This window comes from Callospermophilus lateralis, chromosome 9 (assembly GCF_048772815.1).
Source record: "Callospermophilus lateralis isolate mCalLat2 chromosome 9, mCalLat2.hap1, whole genome shotgun sequence".
Classification (NCBI taxonomy): domain Eukaryota; kingdom Metazoa; phylum Chordata; class Mammalia; order Rodentia; family Sciuridae; genus Callospermophilus; species Callospermophilus lateralis.
This window is the reverse complement of record NC_135313.1, coordinates 76926643-76941562: the sequence shown is the minus strand read 5'-3', so window position 1 is coordinate 76941562 and position 14920 is coordinate 76926643. Positions and strand designations below refer to the sequence as shown.

The 14920-nt window shown below is 38.7% G+C and overlaps 1 protein-coding gene across 18 annotated transcripts in view; it reads right to left on the bottom strand.

Annotated features, from left to right (window-relative positions):
- Neb (nebulin) overlaps positions 1–14920 on the bottom strand; it is a 206248-nt gene that overhangs the window by 40776 nt on the left and 150552 nt on the right. For all 18 annotated transcript variants that reach the window (XM_076866351.2, XM_076866352.2, XM_076866354.2 and 15 more), the window contains exons 120-129: positions 10835–10939; positions 10082–10186; positions 9649–9753; positions 7809–7913; positions 7545–7649; positions 6795–6899; positions 5679–5783; positions 4014–4118; positions 1821–1925; positions 1376–1483 (exon numbers count right to left, since the gene is read on the bottom strand). In XM_076866351.2, coding sequence (XP_076722466.2) covers positions 1376–1483; positions 1821–1925; positions 4014–4118; positions 5679–5783; positions 6795–6899; positions 7545–7649; positions 7809–7913; positions 9649–9753; positions 10082–10186; positions 10835–10939 — 1053 coding nt within the window. The remainder of the gene's footprint in view (positions 1–1375; positions 1484–1820; positions 1926–4013; positions 4119–5678; positions 5784–6794; positions 6900–7544; positions 7650–7808; positions 7914–9648; positions 9754–10081; positions 10187–10834; positions 10940–14920) is intronic.

The window sequence follows — 14920 nt, the reverse complement described above, 5'->3', positions numbered from 1 at the left end:
GAGCTTAGAGTACTAACAGCATTTATGGCACATTGCATATTTTAGAATGACTTCAACAATATCTCCTGTTCCACATGCTTTTCTGCAATGTGGCTCTGCCAGTTGTTCAGAAATGGCATGTTTTGCTGTACCTCTTGTTATAGTTTGGATCTGGAATGTCCCCGAAAGGCCCATGTGTTACAGTCCTGTCCTCAGTCCATGGTGTTACAGGGAAGTAGTGAAATCTTTAAGAAGGGAGGCCTGCCCATGGGGGGTGGTCTTCTGCATTGAGGGCATGTCCTTGAAAAGGACAGTTAAAACCCCAGCCCCTTCCTCTTTCTCTCTTTTGTGTCCTGGCCATGAGGTTAGCAGTGTGCTGCCTTGCAACAGGACCAATCAATCAGGGACTGAAACCTCCATAACTGAGGGCCAAAAATCAACCTTTTTTTTTCTTTATAAGTTAACATATCTCAGACATTTTTTATAGGGACAGAAAGCTAACTAACATACTTCTTGATTCTGAGAGTATAAAAGATGGAAAAAAAAATGATGCAGTGTCAGTTCTAGGAGGAGCCCTAACTGACCCAGAAGCTTTTACTTCCTGCCTCTTGGACCCGACCACTATACTGTGTGTGAGATGTGCAGGCACATGGAGAGGCCATATGCATAGGTCCTCACTTATTCAAGAGCCAAGCTCCCAGCCCATAGCAGTCATCAACTGCCAGCTGTGTGAGCGAGTTACTGTATGGATTCAGTTGACTGCCACCATCTTGAGTTGAACTTCCATGACTGTCCCAGAGTAACCCTAGTCAGTTTTCTCTGCATGGTTTCCCAGTATGTAAATAGACAAAACCATGGTATATCTATTTCTTTAATCAGATTCTGGCACCAGGAATGTTCCTGACTCTTTGACATTATCTTAGGATAAACCAGGTACATTCAAAATTGAATAAAGTCCCTTTGTCCTGACCAATATATATACCCTTCCTCCTGACCCAAATCACAGGGATCTACCTGGTCTTGCTGCTACCCAGGCCCAACTTCTGTCAATAAGTCCTAATAAACTGCACTCTATGCAACTGTGGATCTGCTTGCATTTTTTCTTTATTTTTACTGCAATTATATGCTGGGACTGGATTGTTTTGGAATATCTGCCTTGGATGTCCTGGACTAATTGAACCTCGGAGTTCTGCCCACAGCATGTAGAAAAAACTACTCAGCTGTGCCCAGTCAACTCACAGAGTCATAAGCAAAATAGAAGACAGCTATTTTTAAGCCACTAAGTTTTAAGGTGGTTGTTTCACAGAAACAATACAGGAAACTGAGCCAGGGTTTGTTATATCACATCAGGAGGAGGCCAAGATGAGAGGGACTGAGAGGCCACTGCAGCACTTACATCGCTGACTTCATCCTTGACCTTGCGGACATGCAGCAGCATGGGCGTGTCGTGGATTGTGGTATAGCCCCGAGGCTTGGCCTTGTTGTACTCCAACTTATAAAGTATCTAAGAGTTTTAAAAGGAGATGGTCACAATGTTATGCTTCTTTTACAATGTACAAATATAAATGCAATTTTTTTTTTTTTTTTTTTAGTAAACACAGGAAAGAAAATTTAATAAATTCAATGGGTGTGTTAGTGCTCTCTGTTAAGGCCTCTGTGTTTCTCAACCGGTGAGTTGGTCAATTTGGTTAGAGCAATTCTTCACTGTGAAAAAAGAGTCCTATGCATAGCAGACACGAAGCATCCCTGCCTTCCTCCCACCAAATAGCAGTAGCCTTTCAGAAACGTGACAATCCAAAATGGCCGAGTTTGTGAATCTCTTCAGTGTTCCCTGTACTTACATCGCTGATTTGTTTGTTGACTTTTGTGGTACGCAGGTGTTCCGGAGTGTCCACAATCGAGGTGAATTTGTCCTTTGTCTTTTCATAATTTTTCTTGTACTTGATCTAAATTGTTGAAGAGAAGAATTAGTTCACTCTAAGAAGTAGAATAGAGAACTTTAAAAAATCTAATGAAACACCAGAGTGGGATATAGTGTCATACAGCTTTCACTTTAAATCCTAATTAGAATTGTTGGAGATAAATTTGTACTTGATAGCAATAGTATAGTAGAGTGAACAGATAATAATCTATTTTCTACACATAGAGTCCCTGAGAGGTTAGGATACTGAGTCAATGGAACCTGTAGAATGAGTCTCAGAGCAACTTGTTCTCCAGACTCTGAAAAGTACCATTGCACTCACAATGTACTGTGATAAGTGTGTACAGTCTCTTAAAGGATTTTTCCATATCAGAGATAAAACAGATATAAAATAGGAAATGAGTGTATACAGTTTGAAAAGTATTTATCATTTTTAAAAATCATTTGTTTTTGTAATTTTCAAATCACGTTTTGCATGCACACAAGCTGTTTTAAGCAGGACAGATACAGACAGCTTAACAGAATCTCATGCACAACTATTTGATGATCATATCAAGACCAACGAGAAAGTTTAGGCAAACAGGATGTTTATGGAGAGCGTCTTCCTCCTCATTGTGTGTGTTGAGTTGATGGCAAACTAAAATGATAAAACATCTTGCTAATTCAAAAGATTAAAATTTGGGGAGGGGGAGGATCTGAGAAAGTGGCATTTTATTAACATTATATCTGTAGTTAAACATTACCACTCTTTATTGCTGCTCCATATTTACCTTTCAGCCTGTGATGGAAAGATGGTCGCATATGTTTCCACTGGCCTTGTAGGAAGGCAATTTTATCAGCAACACTGCTAACAAGTGTGTGAAAACAGAAATGCTGGCAATAATATAGCAATTCAGCATCACACTCAAAAGGCACCGTGAATATAAATAATATTCAAAGAGCTGCATGGAAATCCTCATCTCTCCCAAATGGAACAGTTGCAGTGATAATAGAACAATGGGAAAATTAGATGAAAACATTAAATATTCAGACCTTTAAATGCTGTTGAATCTAATTCTATATCCTCAGTCTCTAAGGAATCTATTTCTTTGAAGCAAATACTGAAAAAATATAAATTGATATTATATTAATTTGGAAATAGCATTTGAAGGAGTCTCAGCTAATTTTTCTAGGACTTTCTAAAGCCTCAGGTCCATATAGATGATGGCTCTTCCATCACTACCATCAGCCACGTTGAGTTCATTTATAAGGAATGAATATTTAAGCAGTTTTATCATGTGAAGCCAGCATGGGTAGGGAGCAGAGACCAAAGAAAGCATAAAAGGGAACGCACCTAAGAATCTAACCTCCTCCCTCACACCCTTCAGACATTACCTGGCTCCACATGTGTGAATTGTAGAGAGCAGTCAACATATCTGGACGCAGAATTTCATTACATCCTTGTTTCAGAAGCATCTTGGCACTAGATTTATATTTTCTCTGTCCATGCAAAGAGCAGTGAAGCACAAAAGAGACTTATGAAGACAGAAAAGGACATGGCTCTATATCCCAGTCACCTCTGAGTGAAGAGATGTAGGCATATATGCTTTGTGCCCTCACATGGCTGTGTGGGTGAAGAGGCCAGATACACGACAGTGGTGAGCACAGTGACTGATGTATTGATGGCTGACTGTCCAGAGTCCTTGTCAACAGGAACGACGTAGCTAGTCTTACTTATGTTACCACCAAAAGTGTCTTCCAGAGAAGACATCATCAGAACAGAAAAAGACCATCGGGAATTTGTTTTTTTGTCCTCCATAATTTTTGTCTTATTTTAGTTTTATAGCTTGGTTTGCAACTGACATTTGCAAAGAAATTGTGTAAAAGAAAAAAACTCGTGGGAGGACCTAGTCCTCATTTCCATCTTCACCACAGCACAAGTGAGGACACAGAGCACGGACTGGCACACTCAAATAGCTCATGGGCTCTTTGGGTGGCTACACAGATACTTAGAAACAGAACAGCTCAATATCATAGGCAGAACCTATGACATCCTTGCAGCAGACGGGACAACACCTCATGAGAAACCCGGAGCACAGTCTGCCTGGACCATCGGCCAGCCCCTTCACAGTACCTGGCTGATCTGGTCGCCTGCGGTCTTAGCCAGCAGATGTCTAGGCTCATCGACTACCAGGTGGTATTTATCTTTCCGCTGCTCATAATCAGCTCTGTATTTTTTCTGCTCAAACATCATATCAAATTATAGCAAGAGTACAACTTCAAGGCCACAGAGAAATGTCCCAAGGTAAACACTCCAGAGAGCCAGAAACATATCATTTTTAGAAGTGGCTTCCCAAAGCACCCAGAACAGTAAAAATGGGGGATGGGTATGGAGAGAAGAGAGACAGTAAAGAGCGATTGTCTGCGGATAGCTGGGGCCTGGATAGATCAGATTAATGAAGCTGGAATTGAAGTTTCTTATCTACCTTTTCATATGATGTCATTAGCAATGTTAGGCTTTATGGCATCTTATATTGTATTTAATATAATAAATAATAAATAAATAATAATATTAAGGGACTAGGGTTGGGGGTGTAGCTCAGTCGTACAGCACTTGCTTATCAGGCACTAAGCCCTGGCCTCTATACCCAGAACCACAAAAAATGAAGTTGCATATGATTTCAATGTGGCTACTGAGGCCTAACTAGCCCAGCCCAAGGGTCTTTAAAATATAAAATAAAATACTGATAAGCTATGGATTTACCATCTAAGGCTGTGAACCCAAAAGCATAACTAATGCTAAAACATTTATGGAAAAATTGTTTCATAGTCTTTGAACACAAGATAATTTATTTGATTATAAAAAAGACCTAGAAATCCTTTGCAAAATAGAAAAATAGAAACAAAATATATCAAGACTGCACTGCTAGGAAGCTACTGATAGTAGTTCTTCAGGGTTGTCCAGCCTGGAAATGTCTACTGAAAATGAACTAGATCAAATTAAAAAATGAACATGAACAACACAAAGTCATGAATAAATATATTATTTGCTATATTTTCATTATTAGATATATTTTACTACATTTCTAGCATTATTTTTGAACTTATATATAAGTTTGTGGAAAACCTAAAAATACAGTTAAGTACAATTTTAATTATAAAACCATCCAGACATAAATAAATTCATATCTTGCTTTTTTCAGCTTTCTTGAATTAAATTCAACTTAAAATTTAACTTAAATTCTCGCAGGATGGTTAACAGGAAAGACTGGGTAAAATACAAAGGAAATTTTTTGTGCAAATAGATTCTTTTGTGTACTAAGATACATGATAGTAACAACAGCAACATATTTGAATACATGAATCTCAACTATCCCCTTGGAGTGGTCTCTTGACCACTGCCATTTTGGTGTCTTTATAGGGGACACTAAATTAACATTAAACTTATGGATCTCCCAACTTTACATAATATCATATTTAATGGAGTTAAGCTAATAGTCCACAAAGTCCTTGACCTGTGTCAGCACTCACAGGGCTGTGCCTCCCCATGATAGTGCATGCAGCGGGACAGGTGGCTGTAGGGTCCTCACTCCACTCTAAATGGTCCCTTTGCTTTTCCTTATTCATGGTTTACATAGATCCCATGAGATGGTGACATTATACAGTCTTTCCAAATCTTTAGTTTGAATGAACACTTAGGATGACTGTCCTGTCTTTCTATATATTAGGTTTTAATCAAACAACTCTATTGACTTCTTCAGGGAACTAAATAGGTCTAATTGCATTAGTTCAAACATACCTCATTCATCAATTGAGTTGCATACTTGAAATGCTTGTTGATTGGAGAGTCGGCAACATACTTGAAATTTGACTTTGTCCTTTCAAATACCTCTTTGTACTTATACTAGAGGAAAAGAGCATGATTATTTGCTTAGTGAATCTTCAGAATGAAGCATGCTATTTATCTTATCCTTGTGATGATTCACGTACAGAGCTAACAAGTATTCCCTAGGCCTTTACCCACTCCCAGTGACAGTGATGGGTACACCTGCCTGGATGTCCTGAAAACTAACCCAAAAGACACATTAGAAAACACTTTCTTTGAATGGATATCAAATGTTACACTCTGGGTAAAAGTCTAAATAAATTCTTTCTTTGTTCCTATATATTATTATTTTACATTGAATGCATTTTCATGTATACTGATGGTCATTTTTAGTCCATTAACTTGAATATAGTTTCTCAACAACTAATTGGATAATTATGATTATATAGAGTAGGGGTGAATTATGGCCTATCTAGTCACCACATGTTTTGAAACAGCCCCAGAAGTTAAGAATGGTTTTTTTTTTTGTTTTTTGTTTTTTGTTTTACAGTTTAAAGGGGTTGTAACAAAGGAGAATATGAGCTGGAATGAATGTGATTCACAAAGTCTGAAGTATCTACTGTCTGGTACTTATCACAAAGAAAAAAAATTGGCTAACTCCTATTTTACAACTCAAAAGAAGACTCTTTAGCTGCTTTATTTTGTAAATAAGAAAATGAGGACATAAAAGACTTGACTTGCCTGGAGTCACACAATGTAGACTGAAACACCCCTACTGTACACCTGCTACCATATCTTTAGTACAGTGAATCATCCAGAAATGTATTAATAGGGAGGAGATTCTGGGAGGGTTGTGAAATGCCATACTTTGGTGACTTTTCATCAAATTCAGATAAATTCAAATAAAATATAGTCATTGAGGTAAAAATAAGTAAAATCCGCGGGAAAGTGACAGTTCAGTATGTGTTGCAGTTACAGTGTCTAGAAGCAAGGACAAGGACAGACATAGGAAAGGCTATTTCCTCAGTGCTAATCTGCCTGTGAGTCCAGGTCTGGGTTGAATGCATGTGACCATTCTTGAGGATATACCTTGCTGTAGAGTTTCTTGTTCTGTTCAGCCAGGGTGAAGTCAGGGGTATCATAAGCATAGCAGCCAATGCCTTTAAGCCAGGTCAAATCTTCTTTATATTTTACCTGAGATGAGAACATCAGCATCAAAGATTTTTTAAGAACCTACTCCAAACAGCCATAGGTTAGGGTCTATACAAGTGGAACAAATACAAACTCTGATTCCTGAAGTATATAGAATAATAAAATAGTGAAGCTATTATTTAAAGAGGTTTCCAGTAATACTGATTTCTGCTTATTTTATGGTACATGGTTTACAGTATGTAAACATTTTCATTTTTATTACTTATTAAAATAACTCAAATTTAATAAGATATATTTTTCCTAGTGAGTATACCATTAGTTTGGTAGTTATATTTTCATATAGAGAGGTGAAATTTTTATCTAAATGAGCATTGCTATGTTTTAATTGCTCCATGAAGTTGTATTGTCAGTGGATCAAACAGAGTATTTTCTAGATGAAGTACTGCACTTCCAGCATGTAATATAACGTCAGACATTTAGAAGAAAAAAAATAGGTATAAACCTGAGCATATTTTTTCCTCTTACACACCGAAGTTTATTCATTTAGCAATTGAATTTTATAATTTAAACATCCATACACAAGATCTTAAAGCTAGCTGTGAGTCTTATCAGCTTTTCCACAGTGGCTGACATCATAACTCATATGAGAATATGAACTTATATGTGAAAGTAGATGTCAACACTCACATCACTGACTGCATCTGTGACTGCCCGATGATGGAAATGTTCTGGGTGGTCAGGAATGGACCTCCAGATGCCCAGCTGGCTCATGTAATTCTCTTTGTATTTCACCTGCCACAAAAAAACAAAGACAGCTATAAAGTCTTTCCCAAAATTAACGTACAAAGTCTCCTTTTCTCTGGAGTTTTACAAAAGGGAATTTTCTAAGAAGAGAAAAGAAAGTAATGGTGGGTTAGAGAGTCCAACATAAGCAGAAATACAAAGACATACTTTACTGATGTCATCTGTGACTCTGCGATGATAAACGATGTCCAGAGCATCCTTCACAGTGTGATATTTCCCTTTGGTTTTTTGAAATGTTTCTTTGTAGCGTAGCTGGAAAGAAAACAAGCACATAGATTATGAGAACCACTACACTGAATAATTGGGCTCTCTTAAGCTTGAACTCTTCTCTCTTAGGTTTTCTTGTGAACACATTTAGAAAAAATTAAGAAGATCATTTTAGATCCTGAAAAAGAAAAAGACACTAAGAAAAACTAATGGAACCCAAACACGGTACAGCTTGATGCAAGAAAAACATTTTCAGTCTTGGTTTATTGGTCATGACAAATGCATGACTGTAATGTAGACTGTTAACAATAGGGGTATATGGGAATTCTCTGTATTATCTTTGCCACTTTTCGGTAACTCTAAGACTATTTAAAATCTTTTTGTAAATGTAAAATGAATAAATCAAACACTCATTTTGGAGGGGAAAAAAAAAAAGAACTGAGTACAAGACATACTAACATACATGGAAAGAGGAGAAAGATTTAGCTTCTAATTCCTACTGTTAAAATGACTTCTGCACTAAGCAATATTAAAATTTTATTTTTACTTTTTTTTTTTTTTTGGTATTGGCGATTGAACTCAAGGGCACTTGACAAGTGACCCACATCCCCAGCCCTGTTTTGTATTTTATTTTAGAGACAGAGTTCTCACTGAGTTGTTTAGCACCTTGCTTTTTGCTAAGGTTGGTTTTGAACTCATAATCCTCCTGCTTCAGTCTCCCAAACTGCTGGGATTATAGGCATTCCCCACTCTTTATGCTTGTGATATTTCAAGAGAAAACAGCTCTGGTTCTAACTTAAGACCATTAAAGAAGACAGCTGACTGTGGTGGTACTCGCCTGTAATCCCAGCAACTCAGGAGACTAAAGCAGGAGGACTACAAGTTTGAGGCCAGCCTGAGCAAACTTAGCAAGACCCCCATTCAAAAAATTAAAAGGGCAGGGGATATAGCTCAGCAGTAAAGTGCTTTCTAGGTTCAATACTCAGTACTGGAAGAAAAAAAAAAGAATATCATAGAAGATTCACCTCATCTACATAAGATGAGTGCTTCTTTGACTAATATGTCTTCAACCTCAAACAGTTTCTTTGTTTTTAGGTAGCTCTGAAAAAACACATATAAAAGATGACTCCTTTGCTAGCTAAGCAATAAAACTTCTTTTTCCATTTTCTAAAAAAAAAAAAAAAAAAAAAGGCAGACTTGCCTTTAACACATGCTACAAGAAATGAAAGTCTGTCTCCTAATTACAACTCCTGAGTTGTATGTCATTCACATGATCTACATTTAGGCAATTAGGAGAAGAAAGGGAACACATATTTCTTATTGCATACTAGGAATATTATATACATGTTCTTGTGTAGCTTTACTTCTTTTTCACGATTCTCATCTTCATCTGACAGATAGGAAAAGAAATATTAAACAAATTATGGAGTCATAGAGCAAGCATATGACAGTGTCATGACTGAATCCATGTTCAGCTCACTCTAAGACCATGATTTTATGGGTAAGTAAATTAGTTGTAAAGCATCCCTAGGAAATGCTGCAAAAGAGTTATAAGAAAGGACCACACTTTTGCTCATGAGAAAAGGGGCAATAGGCTCCTAGCATCTCTTAACACTATTCTCAGCTACGTTGCTTGGTTGATATTGGGTCAGTGTTTTTGTTTTGTTCCTGATCTGTGTTGTGGGCCTTGACTGTGGATGTGACTGAAGAGCTTGTGTTCCTTGGTACTGCAACCTCAGCTCTCCCTATCACACAGGAAAAAGAAGGGCAGGATACATACGTCACTGGCATTCCAGTAAGCCCTCTTGGCTCTGATGAGGATTGGTGTATCTGGCACCGGAGTGTACTTGTCCTTCATCTTTTCATATTGGATCTTGTACTTATTCTAAGGAAAAAAAAATAGAAGAGAGAGACAAACTTGAGGTCAGGTGTTTTTACCCTACTCCAATTCATAACCAACTTACAGATCTAGCAGAGGGAGACAATGTATCACACTCTTTGAGAGAATAGCTTTGTTTTCTGTATTTGGATCATGTTGAGTATAACTTAGAATAATGAACTCTCTGAACAGAGGTTAACAGGTGGATTCTGGGGATGTAGCTCAGTGGTAGAGCCTGGTAGACACAAAACCTAGGTTCAATCCCCAGCAACACACACACACCGGGCAGGCGAAGGTTTTGTTTTCTTTAACTCAGTGCAAAATCCCAACTTACCTCACTGACCAAGTCCTTCACATCTTTGGCGTGCTTCAAGGCTGTGGTCTGGTTTCCAGCATGATGATGGGGTCTCTCTTTGGTGGCAAGTTCAACATAGAGATACTTTAAAATAAGAGAATAAGGTGAGATGTCACAAAGATGAAGCATTTAGTATTTAGCCCTCTTCATTCAGGGGAAGGGAGTGCTTCTAGAATCTGTTGTCCTGGTTTGATTGCTTATTTGTGTTTTTGTTATAGGCATTTGTTAATTTTTCTCTGTGTCTCACATTTGAAAACACATATGTTCCATTTATCTACTATTCCTACTGCTGTGTATGGAAAAGCCAGGTGATCAGGAATGCCAGCAGAGCAGTGAGAGGATTCTGAGAGCTCCCTCAGCATACTTGCCCCTTAATTTTGCCTGAATGCATGAAATGTGGTTTCATTTATCTGTGGATAGCAAGTCCAATGGAATGATCCAATAACCATTTTCACAACGTGCAGTCACAGACCACTCATGAAGTGACTAAAGTTGCACAGCACTTAGAAAAGAAGATGTGACATCCTTGCTCACATGAAACCTAGCTGAAATTGTGATGGCCCGAAAGGTAGACGCTTCCTAAAGTGAAGTGCAGATGGGCACAAGACTGCAGCAAGAACAGGCAAGGCTAAGGATCTGCCACTGGTTCGGAGAGGCCAGGCGCACAGTCCCACCCCAGGCGATGCCGGCCCACATGGCAGGGTTTGAATCTTCATTTACAATTGGTGTTACCTGGCTCTGAAGCTTCTGCCCCCGCTTGGCTCTTAAAAGATCAGGAGTATCGGGAACTGAAGTGAAGACTGACTTCAGCTTCTTGCCTTTGGCTCTGTACACCAGCTGGACATAAAACACATCATGGCCGTCATCTCTGCTTCATTGACCTGATATATTCTCTGCAGATCCCTTTATTGCTTGCTCGTAGGAAAAGCAGGACCCCTCCCACTGTAAAAGTCTTATTTCTTCTTAATAAACCAATGACTTATTAGTACTTACCTCCTGAGCCTGCCTTCCCTCCTCTTTAGCAAAAGAAGAGACATTCCCCACCTACCTGTCCAAGATTCAAGCATCCCGCTCTATTCTTAGTACTATTCCCACTTGTTTCTTCTGGAACCCTTAACTGACAGCTACCTTTTCGTCCTCCTATCCTCAGTCCTTCCTGCTTTTTCAGCACTCTCCCTTCATCTGAAAACAGGTCCAAATCTCTCCCTCCATTAAGATTTTTCTAACCTCTAGCCAGTGCTTCCCTCCTTCCTTTTACAGCCAAATCACCTACGTGTTTATTCTTTCCCTTTTTGGTTAATTTCTCAAGATCCTTGGCTTCTACCCAACTGTACCAGTGAAGTCACTCTTGATAAGAGTACCAAATATTTATTGTATTTGCTTCAATAAAATCTTCACAGTTCTCTGTAGCAACAGACACTGTTCTAGTTCAGTCCTAAAAACTGTCTTGTGTACCTCCCACTCCACCATTCGCTGCTTGGTGGCCTCCTCTCTCTCCAGGCCTCCCTCTATGGTCTGTTGTGAGCTAGAGTTAAGTGTTGGCTCCTTTTATCCATCTATTCTCCTTGGGTGAGCTCATTTGTACCTCATTTGACCTCACTTTGAGATTGGTGACTTCCAAATCTTTATATCCATTGTGTCTCCCGAACCCTAGACCCAACTTTCAACAACTTCCTGTGTTTTATCACATTTAATGTAGAATTCTTTATATTACTCCCATCTCTACCTCACATCTGCTTCATGTCTTCTCTATTTTGCTAAATGACTCCTCGATCTCCCAGTCACCCAGAGAGAATCTGGGGAGTCATCCTAGACTCCTAATTCTCAACCCTTCCACTCCTGCCCACCAGCACTACCCTGTTTCAGCTTCTGTCCTGTTTGTTTTCTACACATCTCTAAGAGTCTCCTCAGCTTGGCTCCTTTACTGCACTGCTCCATGTGGCTCACCCATCTTTCGCAAGTCTGAGAGACAGATTTTTGCAATACTCGAACTATCCTGCATAGAAATAATTCAATGATTTTTCATAAATCCCAAAGGTCACTAATACAATACCTTTAAGGCATTATGACCTGGCTTTTGGGATTTATGAAAAATCCTAGATGAGGTTTCTAGCCTCATCTCCCAAAATCCTTTTATACACTTCATGGTCCTCAAGTGCTATTTTAAACTACCCCAGCTGTTAGAACTCATGGCTGCTTTCACATACTATCCTTCCTGCCTACAATGTTCTCCCTTTTATCTGCTGGAAAAACGAGAGTCCATGACCTTTTGACTAGTCCTATAAAATGCCTTTTATCACACTGATGTCTATTTCTTCTCCCAGACCAGGAGCCCATGGGATGCAGTGGCTCAGCTGTATGATCTTTCATCACCTAATTCCTAGACAAGAGGCCTGAAAATCAATAGTCCCTTAATAAATGTGGAGGGAATTTAATAAGGCAAACTAGAAGGATAAATGAATTCCAAATAAATTCTAATATAATATGAATACCAGTTGAAGAAATAAATTAAAATTTTCTTGACATGTACAATATGAATATATATAATATCTAAATTATATAGAACTACACTTAATCTAAAATGTAGCTCACGTGTTTGGAGCTATTGTGGTGTCACTTTTGAAAAGAAATTAAATTAAAATTTAATTTCTTCCAGGTTCAGTCTGCCTCTGTCTCTGTCTCCCTCTTCTCCCAGGTAATCAACTTCTCTAGCTTAGGAAATTGAAATGCTGACATTGTGACTCATATAAGGCCATACGGCTAATTGGAAGTAAACCTGGAACTAAAATTCAGTGTCCCATGCCATTTCTATAGTTCTCTTTCTGTTACATTTTTATTGTACTTAGGTATGCATTGTTCATGCTTCTGTTTCTTAGTATTACAAATACTTCATGTCAGGAATCTACATAATGCAAAGACAATTTAAAAGTCAGTAAATTGAACTTCCTTTTTGCCAAACTTTTTATCAAGTCAATATTTCTCAAGCTTTCCTGATATCAAAAACTCCCAAGGACTTTATTGTAGCCTTTACCCCCAGACTTCAGAGGATGGTCATTCTTATGGAGAGGCAAATATGGTAAAAACTACAGTACTGAAAAAGACCCTTTCTTCTTCCTCAAATGTTGATGCACAGTATACATAAAATTCCAACAAGAATTGAGAAGAAGGGAAACTCAAGTTTTGGATAATTCTGAACCCAGACGTTAAACCCAGTACCATTAAAACAAAACAAGTATTTACTTTGAAGCACTTTTAAATTACCAAAGCATTTTATTATTATTATTATTTGGTAGCTGAAGGAGAGATGTAATGAAGTGGTTTTCAGCCTTGGGTAGATTTGAGTATCATCTTTGGGGCATCTAAAAAACATACAGATGGGCCAGGCATGGTGACACACGCCTGTAATCCCAGTGGCTCAGGAGGATTGCAAGTTCAAAGCAAGCCTCAGTGACTTAGCAAGGCCTTAGGCAACTCAATGAGACCATGTTTCTAAATAAAATATAAAAAGGGTTGTGGACGTGGCTCAGTAGCTTAGCAACTCTGGGTTCAATCCTCAGTACAAAAGAAAAAAAACAAAACTGATGCCCAAAATCATACTCTAGTGGAACTAGGGGTCAAGTCCATCCAAGGGTAGTTTAAAAACATCCCATTGGCTATTCTGCTCCTAAACCAGGGAGAAGCACTTACTGGGACAAAAAGAATGTTAGCATTCTTGTCGAGTGTGCACACCAGTTGAAATAACAGAGAGAAGCTTTTAGGAAAGCAAATGGACTCAATTAGCATTTATAAAAGCTAAAGGATTAATCATCCTCTGACTCTGGCTCATAGAGTGTAAGAAGCTATACAACCCCTCCAAGGAGAGCAATATCTGTTGTGTCAAGGCATCTGTAAGTCCAAGAGCATGAGATTCCTAGTCAGCAGCCATCAGAGTCATTGAGAATGATGAAGTGGTCTGACAGCCAATGCTTGGCTCAGCTTGATGAAGCCTGCTAAACTGAGCCACAGTATAGCCTGATGGTAGAAGGAGAATGGCCAAGTTGCTTATAAGAAGAGCAACCAAGAGCTACAGATGTAGCTTGGTGGTAGCTTGCATGAGGCCCTGGGTTCAATCCCCAGTACCATTAAAACAAAACAAAACAAAACCAAGAAAGAGCAACCATTTACATTTGTGGAATGCTCTTACTTTTGCAAAGCACATCCAATCTCTGGCCAACATAGATGTCAACTAACATGGCCAAGGCACTATGGAGACACACTTGTAAATAAGATAGGAAAATGGGGTTGATACTTCAAGGAACCCAATGTCTAGGTGACAGGATCAAATCTGTATACAAATATTGCAACAGATCATGAGCCTCAATGCCAGATGGGCAGATGAAAATGAAACTAGTTTGGAATTTATTGAGTGGGCAGAAGAAAGGGAGCCATTGAAGACTATTCAAAGGTCACTGCCAGGATTGGGATCCTGATAGCAGGAGAGAAAAATCTGAAATAAGTTCAATGTGGAAACTACAACAATAGTGTATGACAGAAGGACTTTCTATAAAATCATGTAAAACCTCTCATCAGCTCAAGTCACAGCAAGGGTAAGTATTAATATTCTCACTTTACCAAAAGGGGAAAAGTAAGTAAATTGAGCCAAAGTGAGGTCAACTGACTTTCTTAGACATTGTGGCCACTCTGCAGTTAAGGGCAGAAGGGAAATGTTTTACATCTGCAGTTGCCTAAAGAGTGATTGCTAGAGAGAGGTACTAAGAACCTTCCTGAGTAGTGTTATTCATACTGGTCAATTTGGTCTACTTGGAGCCACAGGTAAAG